The sequence below is a fragment of the Hypanus sabinus genome, chromosome 19, assembly GCF_030144855.1.
Source record: "Hypanus sabinus isolate sHypSab1 chromosome 19, sHypSab1.hap1, whole genome shotgun sequence".
In the NCBI taxonomy this organism is placed as follows: Eukaryota; Metazoa; Chordata; class Chondrichthyes; order Myliobatiformes; family Dasyatidae; genus Hypanus; species Hypanus sabinus.
This window is the reverse complement of record NC_082724.1, coordinates 16,284,079-16,306,954: the sequence shown is the minus strand read 5'-3', so window position 1 is coordinate 16,306,954 and position 22,876 is coordinate 16,284,079. Positions and strand designations below refer to the sequence as shown.

Genomic DNA, 22,876 nt, shown 5'->3' with positions numbered 1-22,876 from the left:
AATTATAAGATCGAGTTCAGGAGGACAACTAATCATGGAAATGCTGATGGATTGTCCCATTTACCCTTGGGAAAGGAAATGCCTGAAAAATTTACAATAGAGGGTACTTCTCTTGACATAGTCTCCCTAATGCATGTCAAAAATCTGCTTGTTACAGCACGGAGGATCTAAAGGGAAAGCAGAAAAGACCCTACACTGTCTCAGGTCTACATGGCCATCCAAAATGGTTGGAATACGCTGCAGAAACTACAGTTCCCCCATTTTTCCCAGCACCGGGATGAACTCACCCTTTATGTAGGTTGCCTTCCGTATATGAGACAATGAGACCATAAGGTATAGGAGCAGAATTGTTCAATTTGACCTGACGAGTCTGTTCCACCATTTCATCATGTGTGATCCATTTTCACTCTCACTTTCAATCTCCTGCCTTCTCTCCGTATCTCTTCATGCCCTGACATTGAGAATCTCTCTCTCTCTCTCTTCAATGCATTCTATATTGAGTTGTAGTTTATAGCTAAGGAGTGAGGAGTGATGTGTATTTAGTATTTCAGTAATATTTGAGTGATATCATAAATATATTGTTTGATTAAGTATTTTTTGTTGTTTAAATAATTTATTATGGATTATATGTAAACATACATAAATGACATCCATCATTATGACACCGTCATTATGTGTGCCTTGCTTGAAGAAAAACAAAGCTAGGATGCACATTCTTGGCTTCCTATTTCCTTTCAGTTAGTTTTATGTTTGGGAGTTACAAAACACAACGGCTCTCTCTTCAAAATCTGGTCTGATCAAGCTCAAAGCAATTATTAGTCAAAAATCAAGTACAGGCTTTACTGAAGACAAATGTCAACACTGTGTTTCATATTATTGTACGGACCCAAATCACTTGAGAAAAATATCTCACTGCACACAAAGGCATGCTCAGTAGAACATAGCTTTAAGATTACGAAAACACCACAAGAAACTCAAGAAGTGCATTCTAAATAAAAGGACTACCAGAACACGAACCTGGAATAAATCTCTGGTAGAAGAATGTGTAGATGCTGCCTGACCTGCTGGGTTCCTCCATCATTTTGTTCTGGTTTGCAGCATCTGACGAATCTCGTGTTTATAAATTACTGATGCCTTTGCTTGCTGATATTGTCTGAAGGAGACCTAACAAGCTCCACCTAAAATGGTTTTACTCTCCCAGTAGATGTGAAAGATATAAAACTGACACAAAGATATCAGGGTGCAATTTTATTTGAATTGAGGCCATGTGAGTTTATCTAAGCGTTGACTGAGCAGCACAACTACAAGGGGAGACCAAAGAGTAACTCACAAAAACCTCACATTCTGTATTTAAAAGATGAGTTAATGACGTCGGATATAGTGTTTGGATTACATTATCACCACATCTCTGAACTTGGGGTGTCGGAGTTCAGAGTTCAATTACCTTAAGACTATAAGATATAGGAGCAGAAGTAGGCAATTTGGCCCATTGAGTCTGCTATGCCATTCAATCATGGGCTTATCCAATTCTTTCAGTCATCCCCACTCCCCTGTTTTCACTTCATATCCTTCAATGCCCTGGCTAATCGAGAATCTATCTATCTCTGCCTTAAATGCACCCAATGACTAGGCCTCCATAGCCACTTGTGGCAACAAATTCCACAGATTTACCATCCTCTGACTGAAGTAATTTCTCCGCATCTCAGTTCTAGAAGGATATTCTTCCATCCCGAAGTCTTGCCCTCTTGTCCTAGAATCCCCTACCATGGGAAATAACTTTGCCATATCTAATCTGTTCAGGCCTTTTAACATTCAGAATGTTTCTATGAGATCCCCCCTTTTCTCCAGAACTCTGGGGAATACAGCCCGAGCTGCCAGATGTTCCTCATACAGTAACCCTTTCATTCTTGTAATCATCTTTGTGTATCTTCTCTGAACCCTCTCCAATGTCAGTATATCCTTTCTAAAATAAGGAGCCCAAAACTGCGCACAATACTCCAAGTGTGGTCTCACGAATACCTTATAGAGCCTCAACATCACATCTCTGCCCTTATATTCTATACCTCTAGAAATGAATGCCAAAATTGCATTCACCTTCTTCACAACCGACTCAACCTGGAGGTTAACCTTTAGGGTATCTTCCACAAGGACTCCCAAGTCCCTTTGCATCTCTGCATTTTGAATTCTCTCCACATCTAAATAATGGTCTGCCTGTTTATTTCTTCCACCAAAGTAGATGAATATACACTTTCCAACATTGTATTTCATTTGCCACTTCTTTGCCCATTCCCCTAAACTATCTAAGTCTCTCTGCAGGCTCTCTGTTTCCTCAACACGACCCACTCCTCCACCTATCTTTGTATCATCTGTAAATTTAGCCACAAATCCATTAATATCATAGTCCAAATCATTGGCATATATAGTAAAAAGCAGCAGTCCCAACACTGACCCCTGTGGAATTCCACTGGTAACCAGCAGCCAGCCAGAATAGGATCCCTTTATTCCCACTCTGTTTTCTGCCAACCAGCCGATGCTCCACCCATGCTAGTAACTTCCCTATAATTCCATGGGCTCTTATCTTGCTAAGCAGCCTCATGTGCGGCACCTTGTCAACGGCCTTCTGAAACGCCAAGTACACCATGTCTACCGCATCTCCTTTGTCCATCCTGCTTGTAATTTCCTCAAAGCATTGCAGTAGGTTTGTCAGGCAGGATTTTCCTTTCAGGAAACCACGCTGGCTTTGGCCTATCTTGTCGTGTGCCTCCAGGTACTCCGTAATCTCATCCCTAACAATCGATTCCAACAACTTCCCAACCACTGATGTCAGGATAACCGGTCTTTAGTTTCTTTTCTGCTGCCTCCTACCTTTCTTAAATAGCAGAGTAACATTTACAATTTTTCAGTCATCCGGTACAATGCCAGAATCTATCCATTCTTGAAAGATCATCGTAAGTGCCTCCACAATCTCTCCAACTACTTCCTTCAGAACCTGAGAGTGCATTCCATCAGGTCCAGGAGATTTATCTTTGTTGCCTGACTTTCCACATGATCAATGCCTCCCATTGGTCCCTTCTCTATCACCTGCCTATCCTCCCTCTCGCATTGTACCCAAGCTTTCTCTATTTGTGAGCCAACCGCCTCTTCCTCCCTCTCTTCAGTTTGGTTCCCACTCCCCTCCCCCCCCCCAGCAATCCTAGTTTAAACTCTCCCCAATAGGCTTAGCAAACCTAAGGATTGCTTGTGCATGGGAAGGGGGAAGGGGAATTTGGGGCTCTAATGCTTTTCTGCCATTTGTTCCTTGGGTTTTATTCCCTCACTGTTCTGTGGATGTCTGTGAAGAGCAAGAATATCAGCTTGTATACTGAATGTATTCTCTGACATAAAATTGAACTGCTGAGTGCTGGAAAACCTCATCAAGTCAGACAGCTTCTATGGAAAGAGAACCGGAACAACTGTTTTCGCTCTTTGACCTGAAACATTAACTCTGTTTCTCCTTGCATGATGCTGTAGAACCTGCTGGGCATTTCCAGCATTTTCTGTCTGTTATTACTTGGAAGAGAGATAAAAACTGAAAGCAATTGGTGAAGTTTGCGAGAGACACCTTTTTAAATCTATACACAGACAGCTCAGAATAATGCAGAAAAGATTTCTCAATTGAAAACTATTAAAAACACTTTCAAAAAATGTAAAATAAGCAATCACCATTAAATTGGTGTTGGTTAACTGCATACAAACAGAAAGTGAAACCAGATTACTCATTTTTCATCATTTATGTGGCAAGTAAATAACCACAGGCCCTTTCCTGTATGATCTATAAATTGCCACTATCAGCTCACATGTTCAGGTGTCCCAGTCAGTTGCTTTAAACAGACATTTGATGACATTTTACACTAATCGTGGCCTAAGTGACGATCCTGCTCGTCTAACTGGGTGACTGGGCATTCCCGTCACACCACTCCCCTTCAACCGGAACTATGTACAAAATCAAATCCAGCATAAAGGGTGGCTAACAGACTCACCCTGACCACTTCTCAAAGTTCACAATTCAAAGTGCATTCATTATCAAAGTACGTAAACGTTACAGAACCTTGAGACTCATCTCCTTATAGGCAGCTACAAGACAAAGAAACCCAAAAGAACCCATTAAAAAACAAGAGTGGCAAATACCCAACGTGCAGAGAAGGAAAAAACAAGTCGAGCAAACAATAAAAGCAAGCATATAGCATTCTGAACTGAAATCGGCAAAGAGTCTGTGCACCGATCTTCAGTTCTGTGCAGAGCTGAGTAAATGTTGCGGAGGAGTGAGCTGAAATGGTCTATCCCTCGCCTCAGACCCCAACAACCTGACCTTTTCAATCCGGCTCGACGCCTAAATTGATGTTCAATCATTGGGTTCAGTCACTTCAATACATTCTGGGGCCTGGACCCCATGCCTCGATTTGGTCAGTACTTGTGAATTTTTTTTCTCTTTTCAAATCTTTTTATTATTATTACCATCCAAAATTAAGAAGAGTACATCAAAGTAGGTAACACTTACAAAGTCTCAAGGGAAAAAAAACATTGTTTTAAAGATCAAAAAATTTGGTGACAAAAAGAAGGAAAAAAACCCTACTAAAGCAAAGTAAAGAGAGGGAAAAAACCCATTTGGTGTTCAACCCCGGAGCCATGCATCATACAAGAAGCTTCTAAAGGTAAACATCAAACCGCCAGCAAAGAAAAAAGAATATACCAAAATTTACAATTAAATTGTGGAGGAAGTCTATCAATTAACTCAAATGATAGTAACAATGAAATGAACCCCACCTTTTCTCAAAATCAAACATAGATTCAAAGGTTTGATTTCCAATTTTCTCCAAACTAAGACATAGCATCACTTGAGAGAACCATTGTGACGGAGTGGGAGCCAACGAGTACTTGTGAATTTTTGATTGGGTATACAATATGCAGATTCATTCCTGGCATACTGAGTTTAGTTTAACAATAACATTGTGGTACAAGTAAAGCTGAAGTTCCTAAAATTCCACTTTAGGCAAATAGTCAAAATTGCAAGAACCAATAATTGAAACTTAGCATCATCTTTCTTATTCTGGTGACCCTTCTGCGATAATGCCTGGTTCTCACAGTTTATTCAATTTTTAAACTAAAGATCCGACATCTTGAATACTTGATTTCCCAATGGATAGAAAATTGTCTTATATTTGCCAAGGACAACTCAGTCTGCAGGTGTTTCAGATAAATATGCAAAACTTAAAACTGACAAAATTCCTGTTCTAAATGGACAAAGATAATCATGGGTCATGAAGGAGCCTTAGTAGCTAATTTTCAAAATGATGGCTTCCGTAATGAATTACAAAGCACTCCTGTGATTCTGCCTAACCCTGTAAGCCTGATACCTTTGTTTAAAAAGCATAACAAAGCTGATTGAGGCAGGTAACTAATATTAGCAAAGGCTAAAACAACAAGCATATTCCAGAGGATAGGCTGGAGTAGTGCAAGGAAGAGAAGGTAGAAATAAAGCAAAGATTTGTAGATGTTGGCCATACAGTGTAACAAATTATCATGAAAAAGGACAGCAAACCTTACATAAACAGAGTGATTTCTAAAGTTGTTGTGAGAAAAACAGGATCTAGTTTAATGGTATGAGGTAATTGTAAACATGATGAAAGAAATATGAAGTGTCAGAGGTTACAGCAGGACATTGATAGGATGCAAAACTGGGCTGAGAAGTGACAGATGGAATTCAACCCAGATAGGTGTGAGGTGGTTCATTTTGGTAGGTCAAATATGATGGCAGAATATAGTATTAATGGTAAGACTCTAGGCAGTGTGGAGGATCAGAGGGACCTTGGGGTCTGAGTCCATAGGACGCTCAAAGCTGCTGCGTAGATTGACTCTGTGGTTAAGAAGACATACGGTGCATTGGCCTTCATCAATCGTGGAATTGAATTTAGGAGCCGAGAGGTAATGTTGCAGCTAAATAGGACCCTGGGCAGATCCCACATGAAGTACTGTGCTCAGTTCTGGTCACCTCACTACAGGAAGGATGTGGAATCCATAGAAAGGGTACAGAGGAGATCTACAAGGATGTTGCCTGGATTGGGGAGCATTCCTTATGAGAATAGGCTGAGTGAACTTGGCCTTTTCTCCTTGGAGCAACGGAGGATGAGAGGTAACCTGATAGAGGTGTACAAGATGATGAGAGGCATTGATTGTGTGGATAGTCAGAGGTTTTTTTCCCCAGGGCTGAAATAGCTAGCGCAAGAGGGCACAGTTTTAAGGTGCTTGAGAGTAGGTACAAAGGAGACGTCGGGGTAAGTTTTTAACACAGAGAGTGCTGAATGTATGGAATGGGCTGCCGGCGATGGTGGTGCAGGCTGATACAATAGGGTGTTTTAAGAGATTCCTGGATAGGTACATGGAGCTTAGAAAAATAGAGGGCTATGTGTAACCCAAGGTAATTTCTAAGGTAAGGACATGTTTGGTACAGCATTGTGGGCCGAAGGGCCTGTATTGTGCTGTAGGTTTTCTATGTTTCTCTGAAATGTTATTGGACTACTTTCTTATTTCTTTTATTTCTCTAATGCTAGCTCTTATTGTCACGAGGTACAAAGGAAAGATAAGAAAGTTTTAGAGGATGCAAAGCTTTTAAGTTCAGAAAGTTAAGTACTTAAAATGTATGAAGAAATTATTATTAGAGGACTTCTACATGTTAAGACTGAAAACTAAATTTAAACAGCTATCAGTCAAAACTATTTGATAAAAAAACACAAGAAATAAGTTATTAAGCAAAGGGAAAAACAGTGAAATTACTAAGACAGCAATGGTGAGACATTGTCTGGAGGGAAGGCACTAAACCAGGCTGAGTCAGGTAGATGCCAGAGTCTGCACACATTCTATTTCTCTGATATCCACTTCTTAATGCAGTCAGGAGAATCAAAGCAAGTTTGACATCCTGAACGTATTATAAGCTTAACTTCACATCTACCCACTGTTATGATCCACACTGTGTGAGAACAAAGGCTTTATCATGCATTGGAGTTAGAACCATCGAACATTACAGCACAGAAACAGGCCTTCTGGCCCTTCTTGGCTGTGCTGAACCATTTTTCTGCCTAGTCCCACTGACCTGCACCGGGACCATATCCCTGCATACACCTCTCATCCATATACCTGTCTAAGTTTTACTTAAAGGTTAAAAGTGAGCCCACATTCACCACTTCATCTGGCAGCTCATTCCACACTCCCACCACTCTCTGTGTGAAGAAGCCCCCCTTAATGTTTCCTTTAAACTTTTTCCCCTTCACCCTTAACTCATGTCCTCTGGGTTTTTTCTCCCCTAGCCTCAGTGAAAAAGCCTGCTTGCATTCACTCTATCTATACCCATCATAATTTTATATATCTCTATCAAATCTCCCCTCATTTTTCTACACTCCAGGGAATAAAGTCCTAACCTATTCAACCTTTCTCTGTAACTCAGTTTCTCAAGTCCCGGCAACATCCTTGTAAGCCTTCTCTGCACTCTTTCAACCTTATTAATATCCTTCCTGTAATTCGGTGACCAAAACTGCATACAATACTCCAAATTCGGCCTCACCAATGCCTTATACGACCTCACCATAACATTTCAACTCTTATACTCAATACCTTGATTTATAAAGGCTAATGTACCAAAAGCTCTCTTTACTACCCTATCTACCTATGACGCCACTTTTAGGGAATTTTGTATCTGTATTCCCAGATCCCTCTGTTCTACTGCACTCTTCAGTGCCCTACCATCTATCTTGTATGTTCTACCTTGGTTTGTCCCAAAGTGCAATACCTCACACTTGTCTGTATTAAACTCCATCTACCATTTTTCAGCCCATTTTTCCAGCTGGTCCAAATCCCTCTGCAAGCTTTGAAAACCTTCCTCACTGTCCACTACACCTCCAATCTTTGTATCATCAGCAAATTTGCTGATCCAATTTACCACATTATCATCCAGATCATTGATATAGATGACAAATAACAATGGATACAGCACTGATCCCTGTGGCACACCACTAGTCACAGGCCTCCACTCAGAGAAGCAATCCTCCACTACCACTCTCTGGCTTCTCCTACTGAGCCAATGTCTAATCCTGTTAAGTTGTAGTAATGCACACTCAGAATAATTCATTGTGTGCAACTGCACAACTAGAAGGTTCAAGAACTGGTGGATCACATTCACTAGCCTGAGCAATTATGTTACGTTCTTCTGTGAAATCTACTGATCCACAGAAGTGAAATGCCATGGAGAGTAAATTCAGAACAAAGCACTTGCAGCACGTATCTTATAAACTGGCAAATGTAATGGAATATGTAAAGTAAAATCTATTCCATTGATTATTCAACTAGAACCCTGCAGACTGTTCAGTTGATTTATAGTTTTTGATCTGAAACTTGTCGTCATACAAACTTCTAGTCCTAACGTCAATGATAAATGAACAAACACAGTACCTCCATTAAGATGCAAAATGTTGCCAAGTATTTTCTCTTACATTTATTGTGGTTTTCCATTTTATTGCTCCAGAATTAACCATTAATCACAAAAATGTCAATGTACCCAAGAAGATTTCAAACCACAAATCATAAACACATCAATTTCTTTAACGTCCAGTAATTCTTCCTTACTTCCTCTTTTCTTGTTTTACTTTCCCCATTCTGACTCCCATCTTACCTCTTCTCTTCTCCTCCACTGTGCCTATCACCTCCCTTTGGTGCCTCTCCTTCTTCCCTTTTTCCCGTGGTCCACTGTCCTCTCCTTTCAAATTTCTTCTCCTTCAGCCCTTTACCACTTCCACCTATCACTTCCCAGCTTTTTCTCTATCTCCTCTCCCCCACCCCTCTCCTCCCCTCCCCACCTTCGTATTCTGGCTTCCTCTCCAGTTTTGACGAAAGGCTCTTGGCCCAAAATGTCAATTGTTTATTCCCCCTCTGCATGTGACTGACGTGCTGAGTTCCTCCTGCTCTTTGTGTGTGTGTTCAAATCACAAATGGCCTGTAGCTGAAATTATTTGGCTGTGAAGAGGAGCCTGCAGGTGGGATGATTCTGGCCATAGCTCAGCCTAGAAGGGCCAATGCCAAGTGTAGTGACTTGGAGAGTAAATTTAGCATAAGGCACTTGTAAAATTAGCCTACTGAATTGGCAAATTTAAATGGAATATTCAAAATAAAATCCACCAGTCTGTTGGCGGGAACAGCTATAAACATTTTGTGTGAATATTGTAAACATTATATTACTGAGCAAAAGTCTATATATATATATATATATGTGTGTGTGTGTGTATATATATATAGATATAGCTAAGACTTTTGCACAGTACTGTATATCAATAAATTGAAGGCAGCTTAGGGTTGCTTACAATAATCCCATCGTATCAGAAAAGGATGGCTAGAAGTTTGAATCAAAAACAGAGAATGGAAATGCACAGAATAAAAATACAATTCAAGTGGAAACATATTAAATTTAAAAAATAATGAAAAGGAAATACTGCTCTGTGAAGAGAGTGACAAGGTGAATGGTTAGAAATTGCTACAATCCACACTTACTGCTGGTACTGGGAAATTTAAAACTCGAGGGCCTAGATTTATCGTGAATGGGAAAAAATTTAAAGGGGACCTGAGAAACAACTTTTTAATAGAGGGAGTGATGGATATGCAGAACATGTTGCCAGAGGAGGTGATAGAGGTGGGTATAACTAACATATTTACAAGAAAAATCCAAAGGTGGCTTGGCCCTCAGAACCAGCAGTTACCTCAGAAGTGTGGCAAGAGGGCTGGGATGTTGGTGAAGTGAGAAGAGTATGGGTTAAAGACCTCTCTCCCCAGAATACGACTAACTAGCAATGTCCAGGTCACTGAGAACAAACCTGATGAAATAAGGGCAAGACTGACCAACCAAAGGGTACCTAGGGACTGTTGAGTGCTACGTTTCACTGAACCATGGCTTCCACCCACTTCATATTACAGTGACATTCAACCGAGGGCTTGTCAACTCACTGGATAGACTGTACGGTGCCTTCAGGCAAAGAAGGAGGTGGAGGGATCTGCTTCCTAGTCAATTCCTTGTACTGCTCAGATCTGATAGTTCTGATGAGCTCCTGCTCACCCAACAAGGAATATCTAACAGCAAAGTGTCACCCATAACAGCTGCAATGGGTATTCACTTCAGCTAATCTGATGGAAGTCTGCATCCCACCTCAGACAGACACAAAGCTTGCACCCAGTCAACTGCACTCTATGGTCAGATGCTTGAAATGTGATACCCAGAAGCTCTTTTCATCATTGCCGGTGACTTCAGCCAGGTCAACTTCAAGAGTGAGTTACCATGGTAATACCAGCATGTCTCCTGTCCTGCCAGAGGACCAAACACTTTGGACCATTGTTATACAACCATTGAAGAGGCCTGGTGAGCTGCATCTCAAGAAATGATTAATCAAAGTACAGGAAGGAGCTAGAGAGCCTCGTGAGCCATTCCCTGTCCACACTTTGGTAAATCAGACCACCAGGCTGTTTTGTTACTCCCCACCTCCGAACAGAAGCTAAAATGGGGCAATACAGAAAAGAAAAGGCGGCGTATGGTCTATTGACCTTCATCAATCATGGAATTGAATTTATGAGCCGAGCGGTAATGTTGCAGTTACATAGGACCCTGGTCAGACCCCACTTGGGAGTACTGTGCTCAGTTCTGGTCGCCTCACTACAGGAAGGATATGGAAGCCATAGAAAGGGTGCAGAGGAGATTTACAAGGATGTTGCCTGGTCTGAGGAAACAGATGAGATTCTTTGAGTAGGTAGACTGCTCCATGGTCAGAGGCTCAGCTGTCAGCCTAGATGAGCATGCCACTACCATCACAGACTTTATCAGTAACTATGCTGAGGACCGTGTACCAAAGAAGACAATATGGGTGTTTCTAAAACAGAAGCCATGCATGAACTGGGACATCCACTCTCTTATGAAGTCTAGGTCTGCAGCATTTAACCTGGCTTTTACATGACCTTTGTAAAGCTATTGGAGATGCTGAGTATCAAGCCTCAGTTCAGCAGTCAGCTGTGGCTAGGCTTACAAAATCAAGCTGGGCAGAAGAGGTGGCATATGGCATGTTTGCCTTTATGCATCTGGGAATTAAGTTCAAGAACCAATAAGTTATGCTTCAGATTTATGAAACTCTGGTTCTGCCACATCTGGAGTATTGCATTCAGTTCTGGTTGCTCCACTACAGGAAGGATGTCATGGCTTTGGAGAGGGCACTGAAGTGGTTTACAAAGATGGTGCCTGGATTAGAGGGCACGTGCTATCGGGAGAGGTCAGACAAACTTGGGTTCTTTACTCTGGAGTGGCAGAGACCTCATGGAGGTTTAAAAGATGATGAGAGGCAAAGATGGAGCATGCAGCCAGTATCTTTCTCTCAGGGATGAAATGCATTTTAGGTGAAAGGGTAAAGCCTAAAGGAGACGTGAGGTGGCAAGTTTTACTTTTACGCAGAGAGTCGTGGGTGCCTGGAGTGTGCTGCTAGGGGAAGCAAGTGTTGAAAGGGCTCTTAAATAGGCACATGAATGTGCAGGCAATTGAAAGATACGGACATTGTGTAGGCAGAAGAGATTAGTGAAATTGGGCATTTAATTATTAATTTAATTGAATTGGCATAAAACCGTAAGCCTAAGAGCCTGTTACTGTGCTATGTTGTGTATACACAGGTCAGATTTCTTTAGTTGAAGGTGTTACTGTCAATATTTCTCACTAAATGGCACACCAGTTAGCACTGGTGTCACAATGGTCCTGAACCTGGCGTCTATCCTGACCTCAGGTGCTCTCTCTGCAAAGTCTGCATATTTTTCCTGTGATCATGTGAGTTTCCTGCAGGTGCTCCAGGTTCTTCCCACACTCCAAAGATGTGCTGATTGTAAAGTTAACAGGAAACTTGAAACTTCTCCCAAGTGTAGAGAAGTGCAGGGGAACAGGAGAATCCGGGAAGAGTTGAAAAGCTTAAGAGAGGCAATAGGCTACTGTAAGTGAGTGGGGGAAAGGGGTTTGTCTTGCAATGGCATTGATTCAATAGGCAGAGTGGCCTCCTCCTACAATGTAAGGAAATCTATGTCCTGATTCAGAGTTTTGACCTGAAATGTTAACCATTCCTTTGATCACAAAGATACTGCTTGACCCACTGAGGGATAAGGATTATGGCTGAGAAAGTTCCAGCTCACTCTTTCAATTCCCATCATTCAGGTTCTCCCCTTGCCATCTTTACCTCGTTTCCTCTCTCGACATTTGTTACCCACAATCACTGATTTCTGCTGCCATTTTCTCTTTTTTTTTAATCTCAGATTTCCAGCACCTACTTCACTTCAGTAAAGGGACTAAGATTTAGATGAGTAGCTAAAAACCCATGCCTATTTGGTCTAGAATGAGTTACATCATAAAAAACGGTGTCCAATCCATGGTTCCCCAGTACGAGCAGCCTCACTTGAGTGAGAGCAGTATGCAGCAATTTTGTGAATGCAATAAACAGAAATTGGAAGCCTGTCCACACCTCCTTGGCCTTCTCCAGTGCAGAAAACATTGTTGCTTTGTTTTACTATTCTTGGAAGAAAGCTGAGCAGCCAGAAGTAGGAATATGCTTAACCGAAAGTACCAGATCATGAATGCAAATATAAAACTGATGCACACGTTATTGGCAGGTAGATGAATGCCAGATCCCAAGTAAAGTTCGATGTGGCAATTTATTATCCAAGGCTGCAAAGACAAAGTAGTTATATTGATTGCACAGAGATTTTTTATTCTCCATACTCAGCTAACATAGACGTTTTCCAGCCAGCCAAATTACAATACAAAAGATGAAGCAATAACACATTTGAAAATTGAGGCATACGCACACCCTGATTCAAATTAGAATTGCCTCTGTTGAGAGGTCCTGACATAAAGCAATCGCACATCTACAGCGGACGGAACAGGTATCCACTTGGAAATAGATATGTGATTCCACCTTGCCATAGTGAAGGTCTAAGAATTGGTTTATTTCTCCAAAAAGAATGACACTGCTCAGTCAGATTTCACCTACTCTGGACCTCAAAATCCAACAAAGAGTAGAGGACACAGCCCAGTCTATCACAGGTAAAGCCCTCCCCACCATTGAGCACATAGACACATAGTGCTGATGCAGGAAAGCAGCATCCATCATCAGGGACCCCTCCTCCCCATCAGGTCATGTTCTCTTCTTGCTGCTGCCATCAGGAAGAAGGTTCGAGAGTCTCAGGACTCACACTACCAGGTTCAGGGACGGTAATTACCCTTCAGCCATCAGGCTCTTGAACCAGTGGCGATAACTTCACTCAACTCCACTTGCCCCATCACTGAACAGTCCCACAACCTATAGACTCTCTTTCAAGTACTCTTCATGTTCTCAATATTTATTGCTTATTTGTTTATTATTTATTATTCCTTTTTCTCTTTTGCATCTGCACAGTTTGTCATCTTTTGCATATTGGTCGTTTGTCCAACTTGTTGGGTGTGGTCTTTCTATTACAGTTCTTGTATTTACTAAGTATGCCCGGAAGGAAACAAATCTCAGGTTTGTATACGGTGCCATATATGTACTTAAATAATAAATTTACTTAGAACTTTAATTAGACAGCACCACTGGCTGTGGTTCAGTTAGTAACACTTTTATCTCTGAATGCTAAGTTTCTGGATTCAAACAGCAGTCCAGTGATTTGAACAGGTCCTGTCGGAGCTGCTGGATTTGGGGTAAAAGCGTAATCTGATCTTTGACATTCTGTTCAATACTTTGTCTCTTTCTCCACACATTAAAAGAGCCGATTTCATTATTATGCAGCTAATTGTATGAGCTTACTGTGCACAATTTAACCATTCTCTTGCCTTGTGAATTTTATCAAGCATGTCTAAGGATGATTCCATCAACTTACGTAATAACAATTTTAACCCAGCTTCATGTAACTGCTTAAATCTTTAACAGGGAGAAGGCCGCATTTCTTTACCTCACCATTTTAACTTTCCTTTTTCCTCTTCCCTGTGTGAACTCTTTAGGACCTGACCACTGCTATACCAGTAACCTGCATTGTGTATCAAGAAGCCGTGTCCCTTGGAACCAGCAGTAGTTCCAGCCTTTCATCATTGGGTATAAAATGCCGTTCTCAGTGTTTTATACCCACAACAGATGACATGACACTAATCCATACAGACATTCATTTCCTATAACTTCTCCCCTTTATAATAATAATAATATGCTTTTAGACTTAGACACGGGTTTCTATGAAGGTGCATAAAAACTTCACAAGGAGGTGGCCAGGGCTCGAGAATTCTAGTCCTGCTTGCTTTCAAAGAGAGGAGGGAAATCAAAGGGAAATTAATGAGACGTTCTTCTAGATCTGCAAGGGGCAATCACAATGGCAGCAGGGATCTAAGAGGTTAAGGCAGGCAAACTTGCACTTTGTAAGCCCAGTGCAGGCCACTAATCTGTTCACACAGATAGGATCACCTGTGGTGTTCAATCGCTGCAACCCCTGGAGATCGCTGATTGAGTCATAATCACAGAAAACGACAGCACAGAAACAACCCATTTATTCCGTGCTGAACTATTATACCGACAAGTCCTGTTAACTTGCACCCTGACCACAGCCCTCTATAACCCTCCCATCCGTGTACTTATCCAAATTCCTCTTAAATTTTGAAATCGAACCCACATCCACCATTTCTGCTGCCAGCTCATTCCACACTCTACCCATTCTCTGAGTGAAGAGGTTTCCTCTCATGTTCCCCTTAAACATTACACCTTAATCTACGACCTCTAGTTCTAGTCTCACCCAATCTCAGAGGATAAAGCCTGTCTGTACCTCTTATGTCATTTGTTGTTATTTTTTTGACTGGATCACAACAGGTCATAAAACTTTTATTACTGCAGACTATGGTTTCTGTTTCCATCTGTTCTTTAGCCTTTCGTGAGTTGCTGTGATGTATTCAGTAACATACACACTCTGTCTGCATTACAATTATGTTGTGATTCCCTGCCTCATGTCTTGCTCCAACTGCACTGCTGCAGTGGTACTCTTATAAATTCTGCTTGTTAGACAGGTTAAATGATTAATAACTATGGCATAATTTTTCACTAAGACCGAGCATCAGATATGCTTTCAGTTTTAATGCCTACCCTGAATGAGCCGTTAGGGACATTACAGCTCCAATTTGCATTTTTATTAGCAGATACATATTCCCGGGGGATTCATGCCCAATTTCGAGTAGGTAGTAACGTGTCAGAATTACAAAATGAGTTCTGTCCTTAATAATGAGAGAAGTAGTAATTATTTTGCTATAATCTCACTCTGCAATCTAAGTATGTCTTTATTTGATGGGAATGTATCTAAAACTTGCACTATGATTGCAAAATACAGATTTGTATAATGCCTTAATAAAACTTATTTTTAAATCTCAAAACAGGCAATAATTTTGGGATGTAACCTTTAAATGCATTGCTTGCTGCTCTCACTAAATTAAAAAGTGTCATTACATTTGCTACCCACACAAAATGCTGGAGGAGTTCAGCAGGCCAGGCAGCATCTATGGACAAGAGTAAACAGTCGGCAATTTGGGCTGAAACCCTTCATCAGGACTCTGACTTTCATCGGTCTAAATCTTCCCTTTCTCAATTTCTCTATCTTCTTTTCAGGAGATAAACTCTACTGGACCCTCATAGTTATCTCGACCACACTTTCCAATTCTTGAATCTTCATATTCATTGGATCTGTAATGTCACCATCTTGGTAGGAATAAAGGTCCAAAGGTCATGAAAGGAAACACCATCCTTTTCATTCCCTCATTTATATCAATTTTTTTTCTCCCAACATGTTGTTCTTAATGTTCTAAACATGTGAAATTTTCTATCAGCTACAAGACGCAGTCCACCAAGAGGACCACAACCTCGTCATTGGGTTTGGAGGCTTGCGTGCTTCAATGTCCTGGAGAACTATGTTGGCTGGAGTCAGGGCCTTGAGCTTTAGCTCTTGTAGGGTCACCCATGCTAAACAGGTCAAAGGGTAGAGGCCAAACCAAGAGTGGTCCGCCAGTCCTCCAGGTTCGGGAGCTCAGCTCAGGGTTAATAACCCTGACAGGTCATAAAACAACTGTTACAGGAACAGCAATGAAGAATCCTTCTGTACAGACAGAGCTGGAGGATCTTCACTGCTGTCGTAAATGTCAGAGGCATTACAGGCAGTAACTAAGTACCTGACCCAGTCACTAACCACAGCCACCACTTCCTCTTGCTCACACGGCACCAGAATATGTGGATCTTGGATCGGTCTCTATAGTAACCAGAGGACCAGAGACAGCTCCTTAGGAGAACACCTTACTCGACTTGAGTGACCACATGACTGCTACTACTTCTATTTGTGATTGCACTTAGTAGAGATGTTTTATCAACCAAGTTTGCTGTTCAAAGTGATTAACTCTCAAGTACAAATTGGATAAATAAGTTCATATCAATCAAAATAATGTTTCTTAAGAAACTCACATTAAAAGTAGAAATTGAAAGAGATGTTGAAAACCTTTATTATTGTTTAAGTAAAAGGCTTATGATTCTTGTAGCAGAAATATTGAATAACGAAGGTCATGGATTTAAAGTGACAGGCAAAAGGGATACGATGAAAAGGATACACTGTGAGTTGTTACGATCTGAAAGGTATTTTCAGAAAACCTCTGAAAGTAATTACAATATTAAATTTTCAAGGAAATTAGTAAAAGGCTTAAAGTGAATGAGTTTGCATGGCCAGTGGGAAAGAATAGGGGAAAACAACCAGCTGGAGCTGGTGTGACATATTGTATCATTTTAGAATTCTACAAGTCTGTGATCCTAGTCGACTTCATACACTAATTTCAATCACATTCGCAGCTGCTTGTTGGGCAGTTTTTGATGAAAGTCTTAATTGTAATGTTTGGGGGATGGCAGAGGTAGGTTTATCAAACAGAGAGCAATGGAGGCAAGGAATACACTGCCAGGCTGGTTGTAAAGACAGATACATTAAGAGGATTTAAAAGACTTTTTGATAGATGTATGGTTGAAATAAAGAATGGAGGGTTATGCGGAGGGAAGGGTAAGATGGCTTTTGGTGTAGGTGAAAAGGTCGGTATAACATTGTGGGCCAAAGTGCCTACGCTGTGCTGCACTGTTCAATGTTCTGATTGTAAAATGAACCTTGGAGTTATTAACTTCTGAGATAATATTTCTGCTTTGGAACAGGAAACTTTGGTCAGAGTAACTAGCCATTATTAAAGAAAAGGCTGAAGCAGATCACAGGCAAACACAACCTTAAAAAAGGGGTAAGATATTGGCACATGATGTTGCCGGATAAGGTGTCCATGGGTGATGGTCTATTGCCTGATGTAGTTGGATAAGATGTCTAAGTGTGACTCTCTCCCTTGCTGCTCTGCCTCTACGTGTGAGTGGTCTCCCTCTCCCTTGAGGCGAAGTTCTGTGATTTACGGATTGGACTGGACTCTTTTTTGGTTGTATGTCTTTTAAATTCTGTGTTTTCACACATTCTTTCTGGTTGCCACCTGAGACGATTTAATTTTGGTGCAAATCTTATGGTTTTTGTTGGGAGGGGCTGAGGTTTGATGCTCTCGCAGTTCACCAATTTGTTTTTCTGCATGGGGGGGGTGGTTGATGCTCTTCTTGCCATTGCAGTTTGAAATTGGGCGACTTTAGTGTGGTGAGGAGTTTGTTTCTACGGTTTTCTTTGTTTCTTGGCTATCTGGAGAAGGTGAACCTCAAGAGCTGCATACTGCATACATACTTTGAGAATAAGTGAACCTTTGAACCTTGAACCTTTTAGTGTATGATGTGATAGGCAGTGCAAGGGTAAAGGGGTCCTTCTATCTCTACTCTACACTGTATACCAACCCCTGCCCTATTAGTGACAATTACATGATTTGTTTCTTGACAATTCTGCCTTGGCCATTTCTTTTAGCTGGAATTTAATGTTTTCTTGTGTCTAGCCAGTACACAGAACAGTATTTCCATCAACAATAAGGATGCCTTTGGGCTTATAATCAAGTAACAATTTCAGGCTTTTCCTCGTGTGCCTAGAGATTCTGCAAAGTTTGTCTGCCTCAGCATGTGTGCGCCTGGAATTCATCACATGCCTGTTTTTGTAACCACGGATGGGGAAACAGGATCAGCTTCACATTCCATTGGATATAAATTGTTTCGTTTCTGCAAAATGTGATCCTCAGAAGATTAGTCACTGCAGCCTACCCAAGCAGCTCTGCCAAACTGGTTGAATGTTAACAGACAGATACACCTTCCTTATGCTGATTTCCAGTCAGCCCCAATCCCCTTGCTTGCCTTTTCTCCAGTCTTCACTGGGACGGACCCTGCTGTAGACCTGTTGGTTACTATTCAGGCTAGTTTGCCATCACACAGAGAACATAAAAAAAGTGATGAATTATCTCACTGATGGAATCAAGGCTTTAGTGATGTAAGAAAGGTACTTCTCCTGGTATTCCTCTTATAGTGAAGATCATCCCTTTTGTGTTATGAGACAGGCAGAATCTACACTCTGCTTAATGAAACTGCTCTTCAGTCACTGGGAGAAGATGGGTTAGAACACTGTGACAAACAGTTAAGGACATCCCTGAAGATATCACAGAAGTACTTCTCTCTTTTCTTGAAGAGGGTCACAATAATGACCTCTCAAGAGATTTTCTGGAGCATCTTCTTCTTTCCAGGCATGAACAATGGGATGTGTAGTTGAGGCTGGAGCTCTTCATGCCCATGTTTTATAACTTCAGCAGGAATGTGCCTGCTCCCCTACATTTTTGTTATTGTTTTTTTTTTCTGGGACATCAGCATTTCAACTTCTTTTTGATCAGGGCTGATGGCAAGCCTGGAGTGAATGGATTGCTGTGGGAAGTCATCAAGGTGCTCATCTCAAGGGCGGAGCCATCACCGAGGAGAGTTTCAGAGTGTTTCTTCGCTTCCATTTTTTAGTTCTCAATGAGAAAGGGCCTTGGGTGTTTGGACCATAGGTGGATGAAGCTGTCATGGCTGTCAATGGGTTGCTGTGTCTCTGGCATTATTCTCTATCTTCCTTCTCATAATTTTTTGCATCATTAATTTTCTGCCTTCAGGTGCCAGTGAAGCTGCTTCTTTTCCTCTTTCCCCTTGAAGAAAAAGTGGAGCTTTCAATCCAACAACATCTTACATTTTCCTTATATTAGCTCCTCAATCTCCTGGTCAGTTTCATTTATCAGTTTTGATTTTTTTGTGTTAGAGAAGCCAAAAGTCTCTTTGCAAGTTGTTAATTAGGGTGGACTTCCTGCAATCCAAGAGCTGAGGATACTTTGAGCCTCCTGAGTGTTGACAACGTCTGAGGTGCTACCCAAGATGAGCCACCTTTGTGGGGTCCTTGAGAACTTCAGTGTTGATCTTCTCGCAGCAATGCTCATGATGATTTTTAGGTTGGCTTGATGGACATAAAGAAGAGGACTTGGCGCTGGTCTGTATTATTTATTTGTTTTATTGACATCTGCACAGAATGAGCCCTTCCAGCCCTTTGAGCCTTGCTGCCCAGCAACCCCATGATTTAATCCTACCCCAGTCACGGGACAATTTACAATGACCATTTAACCTACCAACCGGTACATCTTTGAACTGTGGGAGGAAACTGGAGCACCTGGAGGAAACCCATGCAGTCACCGGTAGAATGTACAACTTCTGGGAATTGAACCCAGGTCAACTGTACTGTAAAACGCTGTGTAACTGTGCTATCCCAATATCAGTCATCAATTCCCATCAAAGCCAGGGTACTACAGATGTCATTGCAGTTTCTTGTTTATATTTGCTTGTTCATTATGCACAGCTCAAAAGCTCCATTTGACATGCTCACAATGAAGCACAGGAGAGGATCATCTCTCAAGACAAACGTCCCAATCAACCTGGCTCTAGGGCACTGCATTACACCCCTAGTAACCAAGGTTCATGGTGGAACTCTGTTGGTCAGGGATCTCTTCCCATATCTGCAGAGTTATTTCTTGGTTAAGAAGTCATGCCAGCAACCTTTGGTTGACTGAGGAAAAAGGCTCTTAAAGATTTTTAATTAGTAGCTTCTTTGTCAAAAATGCATCAAAACAGATAGTGAAATGTGTCATTTGCGTCAAATGAAATCAGCCAGTTGTGCTGGACAGCCCACAGGTGTCATTATGCTTTCAGGCATAATCATCTAACCGGTATGCCTTTGGAATGTGGGAGAAAAACTGTAGCACCTTGAGTAAATTCATGTGGTCACGGGGAGAATGTACAAATTCCTTACAGACAGCAGTGGGAACTGAGCTCCAATCTTACCATTGGCTGCTATAAAGCGTTGCATAACCGCTACACTACCGCGCTGCCCCAGCGTGTTTATCATTTACAATGGAGAACAACGGACAGATCGCTGCACTGCATCATCTCATAAAGTGGACGTGTCATCTGTAAATCAGACTTTACCTGCTTAAAATTTCCTCTCACATGAAATGCCAAGGACCCAAACATCACCCAGGACTGTTATTTTCTCCACTCATTAATTTCTGGCTCAAACTATGGACTCACCTTCAAAGACTCCACATCTCCTGTTCTTGATACTTATTGCTTTTTAGAAATTATTATTATTTTGCCTTTTCTCTATTTGTATATGCATAGTTTGTTGTCTTTTGCACATTGGATGTCTTTCTGTCTTTTTGTGTGTGGCTTTTCATTGATTCTGTTGTATTTCTTTGTATTTGCTCTGAATGCTCACAAGAAAAAGAATCTCAGGGTAGTCATCATCATTATGTGCCAATCATATGACATGGGCAATCATGGCCTCGTGACCATGATTGTTTTTGGCAAATTTTTCTTCAGAGGCGGTTTTCCATTGCCTTCTTCTGGGCAGTGACTTTATAAGCTGGGTGACCCCAGTTGTTATCAATAGTCTTCAGAGATTGACTGCCAGCATGTGTGATATGTACCAACAGTTCATACGACCATCCACCACTTGCTCCCATGGCTTCACATGACACTAATCAGGTGGCTAAGTAGGTGCTTCACCTTGCCCGAGGGTGACCTGTAGGCTAATGGCGGAAAGGAGAGTCTTACAACTCCTCTGGTAGAGACATAACTCCGCCCTGCCACCAGTTATGGTAGTATATGGTAGCACACACATACTTAGATAACCGGTTTACTTTGGCCTTTTTGAAATTTTGAGCATTGAAGATCCATGGCACAAAGTTCATGATCTCCAATGGTCCAGTGATCCTTGCCCTCCTACATTCTTCTGAGGCCTGAACTATCTACAGTAGGCATCTTAAAGACTTTGGAAAAATACTACCAGTTGCCTCTGCAAAATCTTCCAAACTCACTGGAAGGATAAGTGAACTAACAACACTGTTGTCCCCCAAACCAACATTCCCAGCATTATGGCCTTAATTATACTCAGTTGGTTATATTTGATAGGTCTTCAATATGAGAAAATCTGCAGATGCAGGAAATCCAAAGCAACAAAATGCTGGCCAGGTTGCATCTACAGAAAAGAGTAAACAGTTGATGTTTTGAGCCAAGATCCTTCATCAGGACTTGGATAGCACTTGCGGTCTCCATGCCTGAGGCCAGATTCCCCAAAACCAAATTGTAGTCCAAGTTTCTGCCTCACTGCCTCTCAAATTGGAGAAGTTGGGATGGTACTGAGAACCTTGAGGCCATGCACTTTGAGCAATCAAAAGCCTTGTGGACAAAGGAGTGCAGCCCCTCACAACTATCCAGTTGATAGACATGGCAGACACCTCTTGCCCCATTCTTGGAAGTGTCTGCTGTGTGCTTAATGTGTACCAGTACTCTCACTAACTGTGCCAGAAAAAATAATAAGATTTATATACTATTTCATAACTTTTTTAACAAATATCTCAAATTCCTTCAAATAGCACTTGAACAAACAGAATTTTGCTATATCTGCAGATATTTTAGCCATTTTGCCAACAGGAAGCAAAATGCATATACAGAATTTCCCAACTATAGCTTAAAACAATGCAATGATATTCTTATTAAACTGTAAAAACACCAATTGCACTTTACCTATTATTGACACAGCCTAGCTTAAATGATATTTTTCATATTCACAGCTAATTTTTCTTGTTTTTCATCTTACAACATACCTCATTAGGAGGTGATGAAGTGTTACATGAAAAGCCAAATCCATCAGTGCAAGACTTGGTTTGGAAAGGTAATTTACTGAGGAGCCGTTAATGAAAAGCAGACAAGTCACATGGTTCCCTTGGAGCTTTACTTGTACAGTCTCATGTCTCACCTGACAACTCTGGTGCCATTTCGAAAAACTTGCATGTCGACTGTACAGGTACCATCAGCCTGAGCCATCAGATTAATCTCAGCAAATTCTGCCTGTAAAAACAATAAAAACAGCTGCTTAGTTAAAAAGGACTTGAACACTGACAAAAAACAATCAAAAACTAAAACATTGAATCTGCAACTCTTTAATTATCAGAAAGGCCTTTGACTGAACCTCGGTGTCTAACAGAAAAATTAAGCAACAATCCCACCAATCCAGGAGTTTGTATGTTCTCCCCATGACCTGCATGGGTTCCTTCTTGGTGCTCTGGTTTCTCCCCACAGTCCAAAGACCTACTAGTTGGTAGGTTAATTGCTCATTGTAAATTGTCCCATGATTAGGCTAGGGTTAAAAGGGGAGGTTGTTGGACAGCATGGCTCAAAGGGCTGGAAGAGCCTATTCCGGACCGTATCTCAATCAACCAACCAACCAACCAATAAATAAATGAATAAAAAAATAAATAGATAGATAGATAGATAGATCGATC

At 41.3% G+C, this 22,876-nt stretch overlaps 1 protein-coding gene across 1 annotated transcript in view; it reads right to left on the bottom strand.

The window, feature by feature from the left end:
* The window catches only part of syn2b (synapsin IIb), a 372,959-nt gene that overhangs the window by 106,044 nt on the left and 244,039 nt on the right, over positions 1-22,876 (bottom strand). Inside the window, exon 3 of the mRNA XM_059944068.1 lies at positions 22,351-22,442. Within this exon, the coding sequence (XP_059800051.1) occupies positions 22,351-22,442 (92 nt within the window). The remainder of the gene's footprint in view (positions 1-22,350; positions 22,443-22,876) is intronic.